We start from the raw sequence: 25,135 nt of genomic DNA on the forward strand, positions 1-25,135 counted from the left end.
CTCCAAAACCCTCCCGTAAAACAAACCCCCTCTCCAAATGCTCTCCCCCAACCCTCCCGCCCCCCCCCCCCCCCCCCCCCCCCCCCGATAGCACCGCCTCCTTCCAACAACGAGGAGGCAGGCGCTATCTGGAAGGTTGGAAAGACCTTCCTCGCAAAGTCCAGAACCTGCATTTACCTGAAACTTTCACCCCAAGCCAGACCAAACTTCTCGTCCAACTCCTTCAAACTCGCAAATCGCCCTCCATGGAACAGATCCTTCATTTCCTTAATCGCCTGCTCTCCCCATCTCTGAATGGAGACAGCTATTTATTGGGTGTCTCTGGTAAGATTGTACAGGGGAGTGGCCAGGCATTACCAGTTGGGTGGAGCTCCACCTTTTTGGTCCTGGCCTCAGGAAATCTCCAAAGATTGTGCAATTTTGCCCAGAGAGTACAGAGTGCTTACTTTTGGGAGGGGGGTGGGTAATGCCCATGTCTGCGTGGGTGACATTGTCTGTGAGTGGGGAGTGGGGGGCACTCACGCAAAGATGGGTGCACACTTTGAAAACGATGCCCTGATCTCTGAGGAGGCGGAGTTACCAGTAAGTTCCGCTCCCCACTGCTGTAAAGATTTCTATGTGTGGGCTAGACCGGGGGAAACTCACCAAGGCGTAACAAAATTACTCAGGGCGCAATCTCTCAGCCGCGTTGTGCCGGAAAGACGGCACGACACAGCCGGTAGATGCCGGGAGATCCCTCTTCCAGGATCTACCCGACTCATTACGCCTCGCGTGTTCCGATGCATTTTTCAAGATGCCACGATCTGAATCCCGTGCATTGTGGGCGATTTCACGATTTTGCAAATTTGCATATTACAGCGAGACAGCTAGTCTGACTCTAATATGCTCTCCTATGATCTACTCAAGGCGTTGGGATCTAATCTCTTCGCATCAGAGACCTTGGGCAAGGTGTGCCCAATATATGTTCACTCTGCAATTTGGACAGAATCAAGAATGTTGCGAAAACTGTTGTTGCACATTAATGAGAAAATACAGCTGTGTGAAATGAGCAATGAGTATATCCTCCTCCTGTCCAAAGCTTTTTGTTTGTCAATACTGTCATGTGAATGTCCCTTTAAGAAATGTTTTGTTTGACCACTTGAGTTGTAGCACGGCTTCAGTGATGATATTTTAGGATGGAGCTGGGCTGTGGCTATCAGGTGAGAGGGGGTTTCGTGTTTGGGTTTCAGTTTTTCACAGTAACTTCATTGAAGCCTACTTGTGACAATAAGCGATTATTATTATTGGGGTTTGGTTTTTGGGTTGGTTGATGGGGAAGGACAGTCTACCCTCTGCTATGGGTTCCAGTGGGTATATTGAACTTTGGGGCGCGGTTTCTGCACAGGTTTTGTTTATTTGTCTTTGTTTTCCGTGACTAGGTCATGGGGAGGGGATTGGAAGGAGGGTGGGCCTGGGCAGAGGTCTCCACACTAGCAAGCTAAGGTCGGTTAGTGAACGTGAGCGTGGTGGGGGGAGGAGCCGCAATCATTGGAACCTGGTCGAACAGGTTTCGATGGGCCTGAGAGATGTCAACGGTGGGGGATGGGATAGATATTGGGAGAGGTGTGTTCAAGAGGAAGTGGATGGGGGGATTCTGGGAGGGAGAGGTTCAATGGCAACAAGGAGATGGGGTGGGTCAGGCCCAGTGGCCAGGACTCGGGGTTATGATGATGGCAGAGGGGGGGGGGGGGGGGGGTGTGCAGTGGTGAGAGACCCCCGGTGAGGATAGTAACGTGGAACGTGAAGGGGATACGGGGGCCGCGGAAGAGGTTGAGGGTCTCTACATATTTAAAGAGTCTAACGGTCAATGTGGTAATGCTGCAAGACACCCATCTGAGGGTAAAAGATCAGGTGAGGCTTAGGAAGAGTTGGGTGAGTCAGGTTTTCCATTCGGGGTTCAATGGCAGAGCGGGGGGGGGTGGGTATTGTTGGGCAAGAGGGTAAGAGGGTGAGGTTTCAGATGGAGAAGGTGAAGGCGGACCAGAGGGGTGTGTACGTGATTGTGACAGGGGAGTTAGAGGGAAGGTTGGTGGCACTGGTGAGCATATATGGCCCCAACTGGGATGATGCAGGGTTTGACCGGTTGTCCACAGGGAAAGCGGTGCGCCAGTTGAGATGGGTGAGGGTGCGGTCTATGAACATGGGGAGAAGAAGGGGTGTATGTTGGGTGGCCAGCTCTGGAGGGGGGTGACGGCAAGGGTGATAGTCCAGGTGCGGAATCAGATGGCAAAGCTGGTGGTGACCCTGGGGCAGATCAAAAACATTTTTGAAGAGGTCTAGGGAAGTTGTATAGGTAATAATAATAATAATATAAGTCTTTATTAGAGTCGCAAATAGGCTTACATTAACACTGCAATGAAGTTACTGTGAAAATCCTCTGGTCGCCACACTCTGGTGCCTGTTCGGGTACACTGAGGGAGAATTCAGAATGTCCAATTTACCCAATCAGCACATCTTTTGGGACTTGAGGGAGGAAACTGGAGCACCTGGAGGAAACCCACGCAGACACGGGGAGAACGTGCAGAATCTGCACAGACAGTGACCTAAGCTGGGAATTGAACCCAGGTCCCAGGCGCTGTGAAGCAGCAGTACTAACCACTGTGATACCATGAGGTCGGAGCCACTGGGAGAGGAGCAAGTGATGAGGGAGTTCCTTGACAGGTTGGCGTGCCCGAAGTTGGGGGAAGGGGACAGGGCAGAGCTGGAGGGGCTGGTGGGGGAGCAGAGGGTAAAGGACGCAGCCGGGAGGTTGCTGTCAGGGAAGGCAGTGGGATCAGATGGGTTCCCAGTGGAATATTATAAGAAGTACAAGGGCAAGTTGGCGTTGCTGATGGCAGGAATGTTTGAGGTAAGGGGGATGGCGGGAATGTTTGAGGTAGGGAGGTCTTGCCACAGATGTTGGGGCGCCCTGCAGTTAAAGAAGGATAAAGACCCGGTAGAGTGTGGGTCATATAAGCCCATATCTCTACTGAATGTCAAAGGTGCTGGCAGCAAGGTTAGAGGGGTGTCTCCCGAAGGTGATAGGAGAAGATCAGACCGGGTTCATGAAGGCAGTTGGTTTTGTATGTGAGAAGGTTGTTAAATGTGACAATTTCTCTGGCAGAGGGAAAGGAGATGGAGGAGTTAGTGGCACTGGATGCAGAGAAGGCGTTTGATTGGGTAGAGTGGGGTTATTTGATGGCGCTATTGGAAAGATTTGGAATTGGGCCGAGTTTTGCGGTGAGGGAATGGCTGTTGTACAAGGAGCTGATGGCGAGCATTTGCACTAATAATATGAATTTGGGGTACGTTGCTCTGCATCGGGGTACGAGGCAGGGTGTCCTATGTCCCCCCTGTTGTTTGCACTGGCTATAGAGCCTTTGGCCATCGCGCTAAGGAGCTTGGGGCTGTGGAAGGGGATAGTGGGGGAGGGGGGTGGAGCATAGGACATCCTTATTCGCTGATGACCTGTCACTGTACATCTCAGAGCCGAGCTCGTCGTTGGGGAATATAATGGGGCTGCTCCAAAGATTTGGAACGTTCTCGGGGTGTAAATTGAACCTAGGCAAGAGCGAGTATTTTATGGTCTCCCAGCCCGGGAGAAGGGGCGGGGGTGGGGGGTGCTACAATTTTGTCTGGCAGCAATCCACTTTTGGTACTTGCGGGTGCAGGTGGTGCGGGATTGGGGTGGGCTCCAAAGGTATAATTTTAATAGTTTGGTGGGGAGGGTGAAGGCCGGTTTAGCAAGGTGGGAAATTTCCCTCAGTCGTTGGCGGGTCAGGTGCAGGGAATTAAAATGAATATGTTACCGCGATTTTTGTACCTATTCCAATGCCTGCCGGTCTTCCTAGTGAAATAATTCTTCAAGGAAGTGGGCAAATTGGTTTATTGGGTTGGGGGGGGGGGGGGGGGGGGGGGAGGTCAGGATTAGGAGGGTAGTTTTGCATCGGCGGGGTTGGGGGTCTAGACCTCCCAAACATACTGTGCTATTACTACGCAGCAAATGTGGAGAAGGTTTGGGGCTGGGTTAAGGGAGTGGGGGAAGATCCTACGGGTTAAGATGGAGGAGGATTCGTGTAGGGAGTTGTGATTGTGGGCACTGGCAACGGCGCCGCTCCCGATGGCACCGGGTAAGTATTCACGGAGTCTGGTGATGGTGACTTTTTTCAAGATCTGGAGACAGTTTAGGCAGCACTTTGAGCTAGGGGCTGGGTCAGGGGGGATGCCGTTTAGAGGGAATTATATGTTCAAGCCGAGGAGGGTGGATGCGAGGTTTCGGAGATGGGATGGCGGGGCGGGGTGGGGGAGGGCATTAAGGAAATGAAGGATCTGTTTCTTGGGGGACAATTTGCGAGCTTGGAGGAGCTGGGAGAGAAGTACGCGTTGGCGCAGGGAAAGGGTTTAGGTACCTGCAGGTTCAAGATTTTGCAAGCAAGGTCCCCCCGACCTTCCAGATAACGCCGACCCCTCGTCACTGGGGAGGTGGTACTGTCGGCAGGGGTGTGGAGAAGGGGGTTGTATCTGCGATTTATGGGAAGATCCTGGAGGGAGGCAGGGGGCTAGATTCTCCATTTGAGAGACTAAAGTCCCATGCTGGCGTGAAAACAGTGGTGTTTTACGCCAGGAAAACTGGCGCAAAATGGCTACCGATTCCTCATTTACTGGAGGCTAGCAGGGAAGCAGCGGAGAGCTCTAAGCTGTAACTGCTGATACGGCCAACAGCATTTCTGGGTGCGTGGCCACGCACGCTCATGGCGGGGGCCTGCAGTGGGCACACACATGCTTCATTGCAGACTCAGCCTGCGGACCTGGACCGCAAAAATAGTATCCCCCTTTGGACACTCGCATGCCCCGAACGACCCACCCACAGTGCACCCAGCCCTGAATGAAGCCCCCCCCCGCCCGCGGATCGGCCCTCCCCCGACTGTGACGGCGCTGGACTGAGTCCGCAGCCTCCACGCTAAATTCACGATGGGTGAGACCACACGTGTCTCACGCCGTCGGAAACTCAGCCGACCGGGGATGGACCATTGCGGGGATGAACCATGCCTGAGGCCATGGATACGTGGCACGGTGTACTCGAGTGCGCCGCCTTTCAGGGGCGGAGAATCCGAAAACCGCTGCCACCCCCGATATCGCCGTCAAAACGGATTCTCCGCCCCGTCGCCGAACACTATTTCGGCATCGGGGAGCGGAGAATTCAGCCTTGGGATCCATGGAGGGGGTTAATAATAAGAATATTAATTTTTTTAGTGTCAGAAGTAGGCTTACATTAATACTGCAATGAAGTTACTGTGAAAATCCCCTAGTCACCATACTATGGCGCCTGTTTGGGTACACATAGGGAGAATTCAGAATGTCCAATTTACCTAACAAGCACGTCTTTCGGGACTTGTGGGAGTAAACCAGAGCGCCGGAGGAAACCCATGCAGACACGGGGAGAACGTGCAGACTCCGCACAGTGACCGAAGCCGGGAATCAAACCCGGGTCCCTGGCCCTGTGAAGCAACAGTTCTACCCACAGTGCTACCGTGCCACCATGGGTGAAATGGGAAAAAGAGCTGGGGGGGAAGGGGGAGTGGTGGAAGAGGAGCTGTGGTGCGAGGTGCTGCGAAGGATGAACGCCTCAACTTCCTGTACGAGGTTGGGGCTGATACAATTGAAGGTCGTGTAGAGGGCGCATGAGTCGGTTGTTTGAGGGGTGGAAGATGTCTGTGAACAATGTGGGAGGGGTCATGCAAACCATGTGCATATGTTTTGGTCCTCTCTGAAGCTGAAAAGGGATTGGCAGGAGATATTTAGCACCATCTCGGGGGTTTTACATATGGATGTGGCCTGGTCCCCATGAAGCCATTTTTGGGGTGTTGGACCAGTCCGAGTTGCAGGCGAGTGCGGGGGCAGACATTTTAGCTTTTCCCTCGCTGTTTACTTGTAGGTGGGTCTTGTTGGGGTGGAGGTCAGCTTCTCCACTCTGTGCCTCAGCACGGCGGGGGGACCTGCTGGAGATTTTGACTTTGGAGAAGGTGAAGTTTGAGTTGAGAGTGGTTAAGGAGGGTGTCATGATATGCACTCATGCACATAATGAGATACAGACAGGCAGTGACAGACACCCAGTACAGCCAATCAACACACAGGACAGAACACAACCAATCACCAGACAGAACACTAGAGGGGGGTTTCCCACTATAAAACACACGAGGCATTAGCACTCCGCCTCTTTCCACTGGTGACAACTGTAGTGACAGTCAGGGTATATATATCAGTTAGCACCTTCCACACGTGGCTCAGAGCTAGCCTGGTCTAGTTAGTTCTAGATAGCACACTTAGAGTAGTAGAGTGACAACCCACAGCAAGCTGTGTGCACTGTTACAGACGTTCAATAAATCGTATTGAACCAATGTCTAAGTTTGGTGTCTGCTTTCCAGTACAACTGCATCCAGTTGCAGCCCATGTTACCCCAGGGTGAATAATGTGGTTCTACAATTCTTGGTGTTTGTTTATTATGCATTTTTGGGAGTTGGTTGCTGTTGAATGCGAGGGGGAGGGGGGGGGGGGGGGGGGGAGGGGAGGGGTTGTTTTCCATTTTTGATTTACAAATCTATGTTTTAGGTTTTATATTGTTGGGGTTGTTATGTTGGTTTCTTTCTTTGTATGGTGAAAAGGATGAAAATATGGTGAATAAAAATAATTTTAAAAACACATTCAAAAGTCAGATGCAGGTTGCTGCAAAAAGTCTTGCACCAAATTGAATTCAAAAAAGCAAACCAATAACCTGAACTATGCTTTTATCAAGTTACGTTTGGAAAAGCAGTCCTGATAGAAGAGAACAATACCTCACAGAAGGAAGACATTGAACCTATCAGATTTGCACGGTACCTTTTAAAGAGCAATTCAATCAATCCAATTCCTCGGCTCTTTCCTTATATCCCTTCAGTTTCTTCCTCCAAGTATTTATGAGGGGAAAGCACAATGATCTTTGTGTATAACAAAAGGAGTTTAAATAGCGGGGTTGGGGGGTGGGAGGGGGGGGGGGGTGGGTGGAGAGAATGCTGTTAGTTAATAATTATGTTAAAATAGGTTAGCGATAGCCCTTTTTTAATTCACTATCCTTCATTCAAATCTCGCTATCAACAATTGATCAATATGGATCGCAAATGCTTGCTGTGGAAATAACTCGAAACATTTGCTGAAGCAATTGCAATTTAAGAGAAAGCACTACAGGAGATGTTGTATATTTACTGTATTTTGTTTAGAGAATGACAAACGTTTGTTTTCTCGTCCTAAACCAATTAACTATAATTGTTTGCATTGTGCCATTGATCATTGAATAATAGTGACAGTACAAATCAATTGTTACTGCAGTAGTTTGCCCAGGGTTACATAGATCTGGAGCACTGAAACGCCTTGATTGGGTGCTCTAAATCTAGTTTGTGATGAAAAGCTAACCTTTGTAGTTTGATTATAAATAATCCATCTCGGAGAAGGTTAGCACACAACTGAATGGAATATTCTTCAATTTTAAGTTAAGATGAATGAAATTGGATTTGGCATGGAGAGCTCATATTCTGTGATGAATATTTAATTTCAAAATGATTAGATTTTCTTGATTAGTAGAAAATATTGTTTTTTTTGGTGTATTCTCCAATAATGAGAATATATATAAAAATGCAGTGAAGTTTGAGCTACGTTTGGATAACAGCAGAGGGCTAGATTATCCCGTAGTTGCGAGGTTAGTGATAATGTATGGATAACTAAGTGGCAGCGGTTTTCTTCAGTGCTCTCATTTGCAACGCAGGGAAGATTTTTAATGGTATTCCTGTCTTAATAGCATTACTACTGGGTAGCACGGTAGCATAGTGGTTAGCACTATGGCTTCACGACTCCAGGTTCGATTCCCGGCTTGGGTCACTGGTTGTGTGGATTCCGCACGTTCTCCCTGTGTCCGCGTGGGTTTCTTCCGGGCGCTCCGGTTTCCTCCCACAAGTCCTGAAAGACGTGCTGTTAGGTAATTTCAACATTCTGAATTCTCCCTGTGTACCCAAACAGGTGGCGGAACGTGGCAACTAGGGGCTTTTAACAGTAACTTCATTGCAGTGTTAATGTAAGCCTACTTGTGACAAGAAAGATTATTATTGCTACTGGGAGGGAAGGAAATGCAACAATAATGCTGCCTTTCATTGTGATTTTTGAAAGAAGGTCATCTGTTATCCAGCAGCAGAAAGTGGCAGGTATTTTGAGAAGAAACAAGCATTCTCAGTTTTTCGGAGGTGTCTGTGTCAGAGACATTAAAGTGATGAGGGTGGGGTTGACGTTGATAATGGAAAGCAGAAAGCTATATAAAAGTACTATTTATGTTTTATGGATGGAAGTAGTAAAAGCTGTTGTTGAAAAACGTCAAGCAGCGTGCCTTAATGACTATCGTCCAGTGGCTCTGACATCCATCATCATGAAGTGCTTCGAAAGGTTAGCCATGGCACAATTCAACTCCAGCCTCCCGGATTGCCTTCATCCACTACAGTTCGCCTATCACTGCAACAGGTCCACAGCAGACGCCATCTCCATGGCCCTTCACTCAACACTGGAACACTTAGATAACAAAGATACCTATGTCAGACTCCTATTTATCGACTACAGCTCAGCCTTCAACACCATCATTCCTACGAAACTCATCTCCAAACTCCTTGGCCTCGGCTCCTCCCTCTGCGACTGGATCCTGAACTTTCTAACCCACAGGCCACAATCAGTAAAGGTAGGCAACAACACCTCCTCCACGATTGTCCTCAACATCGGTGCCCCACAAGGCTGTGACCTCAGCCCCCTATTATACTTCTTATACACCTCTGACTGTGTGGTCAAATTCCCCTCAAACCCGATTTTCAGATTTGCTGATGACACCACCGTAATGGTTCGGATTTCAAACAATGACGAGACAGAGTACAGGAATGTGATACAGAATAAATATCGACGACAATAATATCTTCCTCAATGTCAACAAAATGAAGGAGATTGTCATCGACTTCAGGAAACATTGTGGAGAACATGCCCCTGTCTACATCAATGGGAACGAAGTAGAAAGGGTCGAGAGCTTCAAGTTTTTAGGTGTTCAGATCACCAACAGCCTGTCCTGGTCCCCCCCATGCCGACACTATAGTTAAGAAAGCCCACCAACGACTCTACTTTCTCAGAAGACTAAGGAAATTTAGCATGTCAGCTATGACCCTCACCACCTTCTACAGATGCACCATAGAAAGCATTATTTCTGGTTGTATCACAGCTTGGTATGGAGCCTGCTCTGCCCAAGACCGCAGGAAACTACAAAACGTTGTGAATGTAGACCAGTCCATCACGCAAACCAGCCTCCCATCCATTGACTCTATCTATAATTCCCGCTGCCTCAGAAAGGCAGCCAGCATAATTAAGGACCCCACGCACCCCGGACATACTCTGTTCCACCTTCTTCCGTCAGGAAAAAGATACCAAAGTTTGAGGTCACATACCAACTGACTCAAGACAGCTTCTTCCCTACTGCCATCAGACTTTTGAAGGGACCTACCTCGTATTAAGTTGATCTTTTCTCTACACCTTGCTATAACTGTAAGCTTATATTCTGCAGTCTCTCCTTACTTCCCTGTGTACAGTATGCATTGTTTGTACAGCATGCAAGAAACAACATTTTCACTGTATACTAACCTATGTGACAATAATAAATCAAATCAAAATCAAATCAAACATGCATCATTCCACATATTATTGGCAGATCATAGAATTCCTACAATGCAGAATGGGCCATTTGGCCCATCAATTCTGCACCGACCCTCCCATATACACCCTATCTTGGGTTACTTCCCTGCCCCATCCCCGTAACCCACCTAACCTTTGGATACTAAGCGGCAATTTAGCTTGGCCGATCCACCTAACTTGCACATCTTTGGACTGTGGGAGGAAACCGGACCAACTGGAGCAGCCGGTGAAACCCCACGCAGACACAAGGAGAACATGCAAACTCCATACAGTCACCTGAGGCTGGAATTCAACCCGGGTCCCTGGCCCTGTGAGGCAGCAGTGCTAACCACTGTGCCACTTAACCTCCTCACCAAAATAGGCAAGGTACGTTCAGGCTGGTCATTCTATTTTCAGTTATCCCGTCGTACAGTCTGCCGTTGTCTCTCCACCATCTCTTGCCCTCCTGTTCTACTGAAATCTCTATCTCCATGTAAACTCTCTCAGCCATTTTCATTGCTACCTCTTCAACCAAGGCACATCTAAATTTCAGTGGTCTTCATCAGTGACAAGACCATCTTTGACTGTTTCCTTCTCTCTCCCCGTATACAGATGGCCCTAAGTGATCCTGTTTCCTCATACTTCAAACCCTAAAATAAATAAGTCACTTAACAGCTGTACTTTCACACACCCAGCTTCTATTTTGAAGTTGTTTTCTGCTTAACCAATAATTTATAATATTTATAATAATAATCGCTCACCTCAATATTTTATATCCTAATTCCCATCAATACGTGTTTTTGTTCCTGTCCTGATCATTCTGTTTCGCTCCAGCACAATGGCTGTCACATATGGGCCGAGCTGGGGCACAGCTGGTTTTGCCATGCAATACCAGATCTGGCTGAACAACATTAAGGCCAGAATATTCCGTTCTTTCCAGTTGGCAGGAGCCTCCAGTCCTGCTGAAATTAATGGGCATTTAAATGACCTGCCACGTTTCTGGACCTGCCCCTGCCAAGACTACTTTAGCATTATCCTGCCATCTATACTCCTTTAACAGTCATTTCCTCAAACCCCTTCCCTTCACCCCTCCCCAACAAATCCCAGGAACACATGGCGTTTTTGAATAGTATGATTCCTCGTCTCATTCAGCTTTTATTTGCTCCCCCTCATCCCGTTTTGCGCCAAGCCAAATCTCCCTGACTCCAAACCCATATCTCACTCCAGTTTCTCATCTTTTCTGGTGACCGTTTCAAGTTAATCTTATCCACAGAGCCCAACTCCTGCTCCTTGACCTTAATTCCCACTCAGCTGATGCCCACTCCACTTCCCCTTGCTAGTTATCATTTTAAATGTTCGCCTGCTCTTGGTACTGTCCTCCTCCATGACATCATTTCCGTTCTCAAATAAACACCCCTCACTTTCCACTGACTACATCATTGTAAATATTCTCCTACTCCCTTTCCTCCCAAATTAATGCCCATCTTTCCAAAACATATCAGAAGCTCTCCAACCTGGTTTCACATCTGTCACAGCGCTGAAAAGCCTCTAATAAAAGTTACAAATAGCATCCTCACTGGCTGTAACTGTGTTGCTAGTGTAATAAAAACAGAAAATGATGGAAATATTCATCAGGTCTGACAGCTTCTGTTGAGAAGGAAGCAGTTAACTTTCCATGTCTATGGCCTTTCATCAGATTTTGAACATTCACAGTATTTTGCTCTTGACCGCTAGCACCCTGCTCTTTATCTAAATTAGTTCTCACCTTCTGACAAATTTTAAATTTTCAATATCTCATCCTTGTGATTAAATATGGGCGGCACTGTAGCACAGTGGTTAGCAGTGTAACATCACAGCACCAGAGTCCCAGGTTCGATTCCTGGCTTGGGTCACTGTCTGTGAGGAATCTGCACGTTCTCCCCGTGTCTGCATGGGTTTCCTCTGGGTTCTCCGCTTTCCTCCCACAAGTCCTGAAAGACGTGCTGTTAGGTGAATTGGACATTCTGAATTCTTCCTCTGTGTAGCCGAACAGGCGCCGGAGTTTGACAACTAGGGATTTTCACAGTAACTTCATTGCAGTGCTAATGTAAGCCTACTTGTGACACTAATAAAGATTATTATTATTATAAAATCTCTTCATGACTTTGTCTCACCCTACCGCTGTATCCGTTCACTAACCCTGTTATCATCCAAATCCCTGTTTATCCAACTCCCTGCTTTGCCCCAACATTGGTGGCTATGCCTTCAGCTCACTAAGTCCCATGTTGTTGAATTCACTTCCGAAACACTCTTCCATTCTATTTCCCTCCCCTCCCAAATAAAAAACACCTCCTAGGTTAGTCTCTTAGTCACCCTGCAAAATAATATTTCATTATTCTGTCTCAGTGGTCATTTTTGTCTCATTACACTCTAGTGGGATTGTATTGGGATGATGTGCTGTGTTGAAGGTGCTGTGTACAAAAGTTGTAATTCTCATTGTTGGTTGAACTGGATTTGAACTCCTAATCCAAAATCAACTTCAACGCACCATCCAGTCCCCAGTTATTAAAACTTTGCCAATTGCAATTTTGGCTTATTATATACTGCTTTTTTTTTTCCAATAAAGATGGTTTCACATGGTAATGTATTCGGATTTTGTGCAGCTCTACATCATTAGCAGTGCTTTCTAGATGTGTTGAATTTTTGTTTGGTTCTTGAATAGCTCTTCGAGTAATAAAAGGAGCATTATGTGTGGAATATGGAGATAAGAAAAAATTGCATATGGAAGCTTAGTTCACATTGGGTCACATCATATGAAAACAGTTTAACCTTTTGAAATTTGGATGCATTTATACATTTTTTGTTTAAAATAAAAAAAACGATTGTGTTTCTGAGATGCTGAAAGAATGAACCAAAGGTTTAAAAGTTATGTTTTGTTTTCTTGTATCATCTATGTATCACCTAGGTGTACGGTGATTCAGCTTGCCAGGACTTCTTAATAAAGGAGCAATGACAAAGCAGTTGGCCACGAGAAACAATTTGTTTAGGTGCTGTGGGGGTGAATTTCCAGTCCACTCACTTTGTGGAAGATGTGTCTATCAGCCACTCAGTTATACCCTGCCATTCAAGGCTGAGCTATAACCTGATTTCCTCCACCAGCTTTGCTTCTATATTCCTTAATATGCTTGGCTAGCAAAAATCTATTGATTCAGCACTAATGGTATTAATTGAGCGAGTATCTGAGCTGGACCACTACTGCACTTATTAGCTGTACTTGAGTTCTGTCAGGTTCAGCATTGCCACCTTGACCGGCGAAGGTGGAAGTGAAGACCTCCTGACATATTTTTACATGTCTTAATAACTCTGTTCTTTTCCCCAATTTCAGAATAACTTACGGAATCACTATGGTTACTGTTTGAAAGTTTCCACTTTGTTTTTCATCCCTTAGGTCTGTCGGCAGCCAAACTGCTAACAGAATCTGGGCAAAAGGTAGTGGTGCTGGAGGCCCGTGACAGAGTTGGAGGCAGGACATTTACAATCAGAGTGAGTATGAACCATTGCAAAATAAACACTCTACATGTGTTGTTATCTCAGAGTTGCCACCATTTAGTAAGTTAAAAGTAAGTCTGGGAGCAAGTAAGTGGCAGGAATCTTAGCTTGGGTTCTGAAGTTTATTTTTCTGCCAGAAATAAATAATTGAAAACTTCAATCACCTTAATACCTAAACTGCATATCCTTAGTAGTTTTGAAAATTCTTCAAAAGTCAGACTTTTGTTGATCTGGAGTGCAGAGTCTTATTTCAAAGATTCATATAAGGACTGAGATGTCTTGAGCCTTCTACTTACCTGCAGGAAAGATGTCCCTTCAAATCTCCAACTGTCCCACAGTTGTCAGGTCCTGCTTCAACACCGGTGTTGCTAACAGCTTGAGTGTAGCTGCCTCGGACCAGAACGTTCCAGAATCTAATGTTCTTGAACTCTGGAATTTTGCATTTCTCTTTCACACTCTGCTCAGCTTGGCTATCCCTAGAAGTTCAACTCACCGTTAGCACGGTGGCACAGTGGTTAGCATTGCTGCCTATGGTGCTGAGGACCCAGGTTAAATTCCCGGGTCACCGTCTGTGTGGAGTTTGCACACTTTCCCCATGTCTGCGTGGGTTTCACCCCCACAACCCAAAGAAGTGCAGGGCAGGTGGATATCCCACACTAACTTGCTCCTGAGTTGGAAAATAATAACTGGACAGTCTAAATTTTTGCAAGGATAATCCAGGGAACTACAGGCCGGTGAGCCTTACGTCAGTGGTAGGGAAATCACTGGAGAGAATTCTTTGAGACAGGATCTACTGCCATTTGGAAGCAAATGGACGTATTAGTGAGAGGCAGCATGGTTTTGTGAAGGGGAGGTCGTGTCTCACTAACTTGATAGAGTTTTTCGAAGAGTCACAAAGATGATTGATGCAGCTAGGGCAGTGGATGTTGTCTATATGGACTTCAGTAAGGCCTTTGACAAGGTCCCTCATGGTAAACTGGTACAAAAGATGAAGTCACACGGGATCAGAGGTGAGCTGACAAGATGGATACAGAACTGGCTAGGTCATAGAAGGCAGAGAGTAGCAATGGAAGGGTCCTTTTCTAATTGGAGGGCTGTGAGTAGTGGTGTTCCGCAGGGATCAGTGCTGGGGCCTTTGCACTGTGATTTGGAGGAAAATGTAACTGGTGTGATTGGTAAGTTTGCAGACGACACAAAGGTTGGTGGAATTGCGGATAGCGATGAGGACTGTCAGAGGATACAGCAGGATTTAGATTGTTTGGAGACTTGGGCGGAGAGATGGCAGATGGAGTTCAATCCGGACAAATGTGAGGTAATGCATTTTGGAAAGTCTAATACAGGTAGGAAATATACAGTGAATGGTAGAACCCCCCAAGAGCATTGAAAGTCAGCGAGATCTAGGTGTACAGGTCCACAGGTCACTGAAAGGGGCAACACAGGTGGAGAAGGCAGTCAAGAAGGCATACGGCATGCTTGCCTTCATTGGCTGGGGCATTGAGTATAAGAACTGGCAAGTCATGTTGCAGCTGTATAGAACCTTAGTTAGGCCACACTTGGAGTATAGTGTTCAATTCTGGTCACCACAGTACCAGAAGGATGTGGAGGCTTTAGAGAGGGTGCAGAAGAGATTTACCAGGATGTTGCCTGCTATGGAGGGCATTAGCTATGAGGAGTGGTTGAATAAACTCGGTTTGTTCTCACTGGAACAACGGAGGTTGAGGGGTGACCTGATAGAGGTCTACAAAATTATGAAGGGCATAGACAGAGTGGATAGTCAGAGGCTTTTCCCCAGGGTAGAGGGGTTTAAGGTGCGAGGGGCAAGGTTTAGAGGAGATGTACGAGGCAAGTTTTTTACACAGAGGAAAGTGGGTGCCTGGAACTCGCTGCTGGAGGAAGTGGTTGTAGCAGGGACGATAGTGACATTTAAGGGGCATCTTGACAAATACATGAATAGGATGGGAATAGAGGGATACGGACCCAGGAAATGTAGAAGATTGTAGTTTAGTCGGGCAGCATGGTCGGCACGGGCTTGGAGGGCCGAAGGGCCTGTTCCTGTGCTGTACTTTTCTTTGTTCTTTGTTAGAAATCCTCTTTTATTCCTGGTAGCCCGGAGACAGATACTATTAGCATGGAGGGACTCAAAGCCCCCAAAGTTGGAGACCTTGCTATCGGACATGGCTAGCTTTCTCTGTTTGGAGAAAATCAAGTTCGCCTTGAGAGGGTCACTGTTAGGGTTTACCCAGAGATGGCAACTGTTCGTCAACTTCTTTGCAGAAAATTATTCATCAGCAGACGGGGAGGGGGGGAGCAGTTTAGATTAGAGTAGGGGGTCAATAAGGGTGGGACCTATACGAGAGGCAGATGGGGGGGCGAGTAGTTTAGATTAGAGTAGGGGGTTAATAAGGGTGGGACCTATACGAGAGGTAAATGGCTTTTGCACTGTGTTTATGGTTTCATGTATATTGTTTATTTTGTTACTATACCAAAAATACCTCAATAAAATGTTTAATTTTTTAAAAAAATCCTCTTTTAGCCAGCAAACAAAATTTCAATTGAATTTTGCTGTAAAGAAATGTTCCTTGTTCTGCAGCCAGATCGTTCTAAACTAAAACTAAAAATCAAACCTCCAGAACATTGAACCACTCCAGAGACTAATCACCTTAATAATTAACTTTTGCTTGACCTTTATTTCCTATTGTTTATCTGCCCTTTAGTTCCTTATTCAATACATTACTGAACATCCTTTCCAGTTCTATTGCGACCTGTTGCCCAACGTTAAAGTTGAAACGAGACACAGAATCTCTACAGTGCAGAAGGAAGCCATTCAGCCCATCAAGTCTGCATTGACTCTCTGAAAGAGTACCCTACATAGGCCCACTCCCCCACCATAACCCTGTAACTCTACGTAACCTGAACATCTTTGGACTGTGGGAGGAAACCCGATGCATGCATGCAGCCTTGTTAAATGGTTAAATTAGGGATCTGCCTGTTGAGGAGTAATGGGCCACTTTCTCTCCAACCCCCAACTCTCTCCTTGCCGATCTCTGTCAAAGTCAGAAGTGGCCGGTTCCAGGCAAGTTGGGTTCAGGTTTGAAACTTCCCACATTTTAACTTCCCATCCAATCCTAACCCACCTATTTCAGGGTTTCAACTCTTGATCTGCTCAACCAGGGCGGAATTCTCCGACCCCCCCAACGCCCGGCGTCAGTCCCGCCCCTGCCGTGGCCTGAATTCTCCGCCACCTGGGAATCAGCGGGGGCGGGAATCGCGCCGCGCCGGTCGGCGGGCCCCCCGCGGCGATTCTCTGGCCCGCGATGGGCCGAAGTCCTGCCGCTGACAAGCCTTTCCTGCCATCGGGAATCAAAGCACGTCTGGTGCCGGTGGGATTGACGGGGGGAGGGGGGGGGGGGGGCACCAGGGGGGGGGGGGGGGGGCACCGGGGGGGGGGGCACCGGGGGGGGGGGGCACCGGGGGGGGGGGGGTGGCACCGGGGGGGGGGCGCACCGGGTGGTCTGGCCCCGGGGGGTGCCCCCACAGTGGCCTGGCCCGCGATGGGGCCCACCGATCGACGGGCGGGCCTGTGGGGGCACTCTTTTTCTTCCGTCTCCACCACGGTCTCCACCATGGCGGAGGCGGAAGAGACCCCTCCCCCGCGCATGCGCCGGGATGATGTCAGCTGAAACTCCGGCGCATGCGCGGACTTCTGCAGGCCGGCGAATGCCTTTCGGCCCCGGCTGGCGGGGCGCCAAAGGCCGTTCGCACTGGCTGGCGGAGCGGAAACCACTCCGGCATGGGCCTAGCCCCTAAAGCTGCCAAGAATTCCGCACTGTTGGGGAGGTCCGACGCCGGAGTGGTTCTCGCCACTTCACAACGCCGGGAACCCCGCCCCGCCGGGCAGGGGAGAATCCCGGCCCCAATTTCTCAATTCCACCTTCTAGTACCCATGTTTTGAGCAAAATCTCCACTTCATCCATCCTACTCCTTCTGGTATAGCTCCCATCTGAGCATTTTCAAATCTAAGGGTCATGAATGTGTCTGGTGCAGAGCCGCTTCAAGTCATTCACCATTAATTCTGGCTGGACTTTATTAAGTATTACTGGGTCTCACTCTACTCTGCTAAAACCATAAACTACTCCAGGATCATCCTGGAAAGCAAACATAAACTCCTCAGATAACTTTCTGCACTTCTCTCTCCTTTCTATGTTTCATTTCTTATCTACGCAATGCACCCCTTCCCTTGGTCCATCGTTTTCTTTACATTCTCTCCACCCAACATACAGCATGAAAAAGCAACTGAAAATTCCTCTCAATTAATTACTGTTGCAGGAGAACCTTCTGCTGACAATGAGCAATGATCACTTGTAAATATTTGAAGTTTAAAAGGCATCGAGAAACAATTGGACAAAAATGCACAAATGTTTATTACCTTAATTTCTAGAAAGTTGGCCTTTTGTTTGGATTGATATTTCTATTACTGTAAAGAAGAAGTGTTTCATGCTGCAAACATTTTTAAAAATTGATTTTTGTGCGTCGCTGGTGAGGCCAGCATTTATTGCCCATCCCTAGTTGCCCTTCAGAAGGTGGTGGTAAGTTGCCTTCTTGAACTGCTGCAATCCTTGAGGTGTATGTACACCCACTGTGCTGTTAGGGAGGGAGTTCCAGGATGTTGCTCCAGCGACAGCGAAGGAACAGCGATATATTCCCAAGTCAGGATGGTGAGTGACTTGGTGGGGAACCTCCAGGTGGTGGAGTTCCCAGGTGTCCTATGGTGTGTTGGCCTTTATTGGTAGAGGGATTGAGTTCCGGAGCCATGAGGTCATGTTGCAGTTGTACAAAACTCTAGTACGGCCGCATTTGGAGTATTGCGTACAGTTCTGGTCGCCTCATTATAGGAAGGACGTGGAAGCTTTGGAACGGGTGCAGAGGAGATTTACCAGGATGTTGCCTGGTATGGAGGGAAAATCTTATGAGGAAAGGCTGATGGACTTGAGGTTGTTTTCGTTAGAGAGAAGAAGGTTAAGAGGTGACTTAATAGAGGCATACAAAATGATCAGAGGGTTAGATAGGGTGGACAGCGAGAGCCTTCTCCCGCGGATGGAGGTGGCTAGCACGAGGGGACATAGCCTTAAATTGAGGGGTTATAGATATAGGACAGAGGTCAGAGGTGGTTTTTTTTACGCAAAGAGTGGTGAGGCCGTGGAATGCCCTACCTGCAACAGTAGTGAACTCGCCAACATTGAGGGCATTTAAAAGTTTATTGAATAAGCATATGGATGATAAGGGCATAGTGTAGGTTCGATGGCCTTTAGTTTTTTTTCCATGTCGGTGCAACATCGAGGGCCAAAGGGCCTGTACTGCGCTGTATCGTTCTATGTTCTATGTCCGCTACTCTTGTCTTTCTAGATGGCAGTGGTTGTGGGTTTGGAAGGTGCTTCTAAGGAACCTTGGTGACTAACTGCAGTGCATCTCGTGCTGCCACTTCATCAGTGGTGGAGGGTTTGAATGTTTGTGGAAGGGGGAGCAATCAAGTGGGTTGCTTTGTCCTGGATGATGTTGAGCTTCTTGAGTGTTGTTGGAGCTGCACTCATCCAGGCGAGTGGAGAGTGTTCCATTACACTCCTGTCTTGTGTCTTGTAGATGGAGGACAGGCTTTGGGGGGGGTCAGGAGGTGAATTACTGACCTAGGATTCCTAGCCTTTGACCTGCCCTGGTAGCCACAGTATTAATACGGCTAGTCCAGTTCAATTTCTGATCAATGGTAACCCCCAGGATGTTGATTGTGGATGGTTCAGTAATGGTAATGTCATTGAATGTCAAGGACAATGGTTAGATCTTCTCTTGTAGGAGATGGTCATTGTCTGGCACTTTTGTGGCACAAAGGTAACTTGGCATTTGCCAGCCCAAGCCTGGATATGTTCCAGGCCTTGCTGCATTTCGAAATGGACTGCTTCATTATCTGAGGAGTTGCGAATGGTGCTGAACAGTGTGCAGCCATCTGCAAACATCCCCACTTCTGACCTTATGATAATGGAAGGGAGGTCATTGATGAAGCAGCTGAAGATGGTTGGGCCCAGGACACTATCCTGAGGAACTCCTCAGTGATGTCCTGGAGCTGGGATGATTGCTCTCTAACCAACACAACCATCTTCCTCTGTGTGATGTATGACTGCAACCAACGGAGAGTTTTCTCCATGATTCCGATTGACTGCAGTTTAGCTCAGGCTCCTTGATGCCATACTCGGTCAATTGCTACCTACATGTCAAGGGAAATCACTCTCACCTCACCTCTGGCATTCAGCTCTTTTGTCACCCCCACAACCCAAAAGGATGTGTAGGGTAAGTGGATTGGCTATGCTGAATTGCCGCTTACTTGGAAAAAAAGAATTGGGTACTCTGCATTAAAAGAAAGTAATTAACACATAGCCACATAGATATAAAATATATAGAATACACACAGTCCTGACTGAGTGCTATCTTCATGTCATCGTCTACCACTACGCTACCACATCATAATGTGGGCAGTACTATTTCCCCAGTCCCGCATTAACCTTCACAGTCCTGAACACCCTCATACTAAGTCTTTACCCAAACATAACCCTTCTCTCTCCCCCCCATAGCCTTTAATTTTACAGGTTCAGTTCGCCTGGAGGCTTTATTACTTTTCTGGATCTCATTCTTTTTAGGTTTGGAGGAGTGGCAGTCTCAACTGCTTTGTGCTGACTTTGTTGGTTTAGAGTTGGAGTTGTAGTACTGGGAGTTTCAATTATATGGGTGTCAATATGTGGTTTTCTTCTTGCGCTCCTTAGTGATGGATTTTTCTTTGTCAACAATCTGTCTTCCTTGTTTGGTTACTGTTATAACACGACCGGAGGTCACCGGGTCTGTAACCTCAGAGACCCTGCGGCCTCACCTGAGTATGATCTCTCTAGATAAGGGGCCTCACGGTAGCATGGTGGTTAGCATCAATGCTTCACAGCTCCAGGGTCCCAGGTTCGATTCCCGGCTGGGTCACTGTCTGTGTGGAGTCTGCATGTTCTCCCTGTGTGTGCGTGGGTTTCCTCCGGGTGCTCCGGTTTCCTCCCACAGTCCAAAGATGTGCGGGTTAGGTGGATTGGCCATGCTAAATTGCCCGTAGTGTAAGGTTAATGGGGGGGATTGTTGGGTTACGGGTATACGGGTTACGTGGGTTTAAGTAGGGTGATCATTGCTCGGCACAACATCGAGGGCTGAAGGGTCTGTTCTGTGCTGTACTGTTCTAAATCTAAATTCTAAATTCTAAATGAGGGGGCGGAACCACCCCCTTAAGCCAGGGGCCTCTGGGGCATAAATACCCCATGCCAGGTGTTGGCCTGGCACAGGAGACCCTTCGGGGGGCAGGAGGAGGTGTAATATAATAGGTGAAATAAATTGGAGTTTTTTCTTACAGTCATTGCTTCCGTGTTGTCGCTCGCCTGGAACTTTATCATAGGCTATCCCTCTCCCCGTTCGCGCTGTTCATCCGTTGAGTCGACTCAGGTTTTCTTTTTTTCGTGGGGTCAACCATGTTCTTCCTGGAAGTTGAATGTTTACCTCCTTTATGTTTTACGTGTTCCTCACCCTTCAGCTTAATGCGACACACTGGGCGGGATTCTCCGAACCCCCGCCGAGCCGGAGAATCACCAGGGGGGGGCGTGAATCCTGCTTCGCTGCTCCAATGCTGGCTGCCAAATTCACAGGTGCCGGTTTCCGGGCGGGGCGGGGATTGCGCCACGCCGGTCGGGCGCCATTAGCAGCCCCCCCCCCCCCCCCCCCCCCCCCCCCCGGCAATTCTCCGGGCCCCAATGGGCCCGAGTGGCCACCCATTTTTGGCCAGTCCCACCGGCGTGAAATAGACATGGTCCATCCAGGTGGGACCTGGGTTGGAGGATGGCTGGGGGGGTGGCTGGGTGGGGGGGGGGGGGGGACCCACGGTGGCCTGACTCGCAATCAAGGCCCACTGATCTGCGGACGGGCCTGTGCCGTGGGGGCACTCTTTCCCTCCGCAGCGGTCTTTGTAAGGCTCCGCCATAGCCGGCGCGGAGAAGAAACACCCTGAGCATGCGCAGGAAACATGCCGGCGGTTCTGCGCATGTGCCAGAACATGCTGGCAGTCCTGCGCATGCACCAACTCGGGCTGGCCCGTGGCGCCCCTTCGCCGCTAACCCCTCCGCCGCCGGCCTAGATCCCAGAAGTGCGGAGGATTCCGCAACTTCCATGCGGCCCGACGCCGGAGTGGTTCGCGTCGCTCTTGGAGCCGGCGTCGCGCCATCCTGCCAAGTGCGGGAAAATCCCGCCCACTGTTTCTGCATTTGCACTTGTGCCTCCCTGAGTTTAAAAAAAAATTAAAATTAATTTAGTGTATCCAATTCATTCTATCCAATTAAGGGACAATTTAGCGTGGCCAATCCACTTACCCTGCACATGTTTGGGTTGTGGGCGAAACCCATGCAGACACGGGGAGAATGTGCAAACTCCACACGTGACCCAGAGCCGGGATCGAACCTGGGACCTCAATGCCGTTAGACAGCAGTGTTACCCATTGCACCAACGTGCTGCCCCCAGTGCCTCCCTGAGTTTTGTCTTGGTGCGTTGCTTCTCTCCTGCCCCAGGATTGACTTCACATGTTGTGTGAGAGCATTATAGCTTTATTGCTGTAGTTTTTCCTGTTTCTGTGATAACAACTATTTGACTTTGAAATTCAGGCTCAACCTTCTGCTGCTGCTCCTTCTTATCTATCTTCTGTTTTACATATTTTGGTGCTCATCTGGTGGTTTAGATGGTCTGACCTAGAAGTGTATTTTCTGCTGTCTGCAAAGAGTGAGGACAATTTTGAACTTAAGTCCAAGTCAAGATCATCAGCACTGGTGGACCTCTTGGGAGACCAATGTAGATGATTACAGTGGATCTTTTGACATTTTCTGCTGTTTTGAGGCGGGTGTGGGAAACATAGAAATATTGGCTCGTTGAATAGAAATATTGAGGAAGGAGCAGTGCTCCGAAAGCTGGTGTTTGAAACAAACCTGTTGGACTTTAACCTGGTGTTGTAAGACTTCTTACTGATTTACAGATATGTCAGCATTCCAAATGCAAATCTGGGATTCTTAATTTCTCCCAAGAAGCATTGTTGGTGTTCTTGGTGTGGATCAGCCAGGGGAGTACAGCTTTATTTTTTTTAATGGCACTGCAGTATTTGTTCTTTTTTTCCTCTCACCCTTGTGAAGATTTTGCAGGCTCACATTGCAGTTATGGAGCTGTTTTAAACTTCAGTGGTTCTACAGATTTGGCCAGCTAGTGCTTTCCTAAGCTTGGAGAATCAAATTAAAGTTGAATTTTTTTTGCTCTGACTTCTCCTTAGCATTTTCCATTTTGTTCATGCACGGTCGTCAAATATTATGGTGCCATATCTGGATTTGAGCTGTAGGGTTCTTCAAGCTGCGCTCATTAAAACAACGAGTCCTCCAGTGCTGCCTGATTATTGCACTGAATTTAAAAGCTTATTTCAACCTTTCTTTGGAGTTTATTCACCCTTTTATGATTCAGCTAGGTCCTTTGATTCTGCTTCTCAATGGGTCTTGCAACAGACCTCCGTATGCGTGGGTTGAGTCCTTTTTTGCTGCACAGTAGATCTATCTTCTGCTCTTCAGCCTCCATGCTTGTAATCTCTCGCTGTGTATTTGAGGTCTTCAATTTTGGTGTATTTCTCTCAGGCCAGACTGCAGTTTCTTTACTTCTTCATTCATAAGAATTCTGGGGTCCTTCACCTGCTGCCAACAGTTTGTAAGGTTGTATGTTAAGCTTATAAGGTCGAACAATAACTGTTTATTATAACACATAATTATTTATATAAAATACAATCCTGACTCAGTGCTATTTTCATGCCAAATTCTATCAGACTCACCACTACACTCTACTACTCCCACGTGACTCTCTACATGATAATGTGGGCGTACTGTTTCCCCAGTCCCAAGTTAACCCTTACAGTCCCAAACACCCTAATTCTTCATATCCTTCCAAAGCCGAAGTAGTAAGTTTAGTTATAACCAGGTTAGGGGCTGCTAATGTGTTCACTTCATCCACTTGCAGGTTCTTACATGGTAATTGTAATTACGTATAAGCATCGCTCAAACTGCCTGAAATGCTTACATATTATTACAGCCTACACACCAGTGCAATGCATATGACAGTGTTAATTGTATCCCCGGCAGAGCTTTAATGGCATTACTTTTCTTTTGCCAGAATAACAATGTAAAATATGTGGACGTCGGTGGCGCTTACGTGGGTCCAACTCAAAACCGAATCCTACGCCTGTCAAAGGAATTAGGCCTGCAGACCTACAAAGTGAATGAAGTTGAGTCTGTACTGTACTACAGGAAGGTAAGAAAATGTTTGAGTTGATCAGTTTTCCTGCAAATAATGCTTCTATCCAGATGAAACAGTGGATCATCAGACTTACCAAACTTGCCATAAGACCTTCTAATATGCACGAGATGCCACATATCGCACATTGTTACAGATGCAAAATAAACTTAAAATACTGGCTTCTTCTGAACTTCAACAATCCTGGATCAAACAACAGTTGAAAGATGTGGCCAATGCCTATTTTAATTATATTATTTGGATTTTGGTGTAGTATGGTGCGCGCCTGCCATCTTAAAAGCGTATGTTATCTAATTTACTCTGAGCTAAAAAATAGGACATCATAGTTCGAGGGAGAGTAGAATAAATAATTTTTTTTTATATGCCCTGTTCACTCATATATTTTGGGTCTATCTTGATATATTTATTGAAACAATATATTTTTAAAATTTTATTTCTAGTTTTTACTAAGAATTCTATGAACCAGTTTATAATTGAGTTTAAAATATATGTGGATTTTTGCAGCCAGGTTGCGAGTGGCACTTAGTGCTTTTCATCATACAGTTTTTTATTGCTGCAGATACAGTTAGACCAGGGTTTCTCAAGTGTGGGTCACAGGCGGATTGCAGACCATTCCCGCGCTGGTCCCAATCACGGGAGAAGCACCCAACGAATGCTACCGGAGTTTTTATTGAGGTTGGCAGCCACTGCCTCCTTTTAAATAAGAAGAAAATTAAGCTGTGTGCAGTCTTCTGGCCAGAAGCAGCAGCAGTGAGCACGTCACATGCCCTACACGTACACTTGTCGTCAAGCGCCCTCTATGTATGTACTTTTTTCACCAAATCACGGAGGAGAACTTCTTCCATTTTCTAGCTGTTGGCAATCAAGGCAAGAGGACTGTGAAGATGAATTATTTTCTTACAAGTAAGAGACGACTAGGGACACAAATAGGCAGTGTACCTACTGGTCACCATCTCACAAGTGAATCTGCTGGAGAGTGCTGCAAAGGAGAGTCTAGAGCTGGACAGAGCAGTGCTCGTGTTAGCATTGTATAGAGTCCTATGGCCTCTGCTTAACAGCCTACAAAGGAGAAACTTATCTCGGGAACAAAGCAGTATAAAGATGATTTATTGAGGTATGGTTTTGTCAATTGTACCAATGCAAATGAGGGTGCAAAGCCCATGTGTGTTATATGCAGGTAAGTTCGATGTCCGTTCATTCGTTGTCGCAGCGTCTGCATGGTCTCGCCAATGTACCACGCAATGTACCAGACCATGCAGACGCTGCGACAACGCATGAACGGACATTGCGCGACAATCACCAGGCAGGCATGTTCCCTTCCAGTCGGGGAACACTTCAGCAGTCAAGGGCATTCAGCCTCTGATCTCCGGGTAAGCGTTCTCCAAGGCGGCCTTCAGGGCGAGCAGAAACTTATAGCCAAGTTCCACACACATGAGTGCGGCCTCAACTGGGACCTGGGATTCATGTCGCATTA

At 47.4% G+C, this 25,135-nt stretch overlaps 1 protein-coding gene across 1 annotated transcript in view; it reads left to right on the forward strand.

Annotated features, from left to right (window-relative positions):
• Positions 1 to 25,135, forward strand: part of mao (monoamine oxidase) — a 227,772-nt gene that overhangs the window by 79,016 nt on the left and 123,621 nt on the right. The window contains exons 2-3 of the mRNA XM_038802087.1: positions 13,166 to 13,260; positions 23,521 to 23,658. Of these exons, the coding sequence (XP_038658015.1) occupies positions 13,166 to 13,260; positions 23,521 to 23,658 (233 nt within the window). The remainder of the gene's footprint in view (positions 1 to 13,165; positions 13,261 to 23,520; positions 23,659 to 25,135) is intronic.

This window comes from Scyliorhinus canicula, chromosome 7, assembly GCF_902713615.1.
Source record: "Scyliorhinus canicula chromosome 7, sScyCan1.1, whole genome shotgun sequence".
Classification (NCBI taxonomy): domain Eukaryota; kingdom Metazoa; phylum Chordata; class Chondrichthyes; order Carcharhiniformes; family Scyliorhinidae; genus Scyliorhinus; species Scyliorhinus canicula.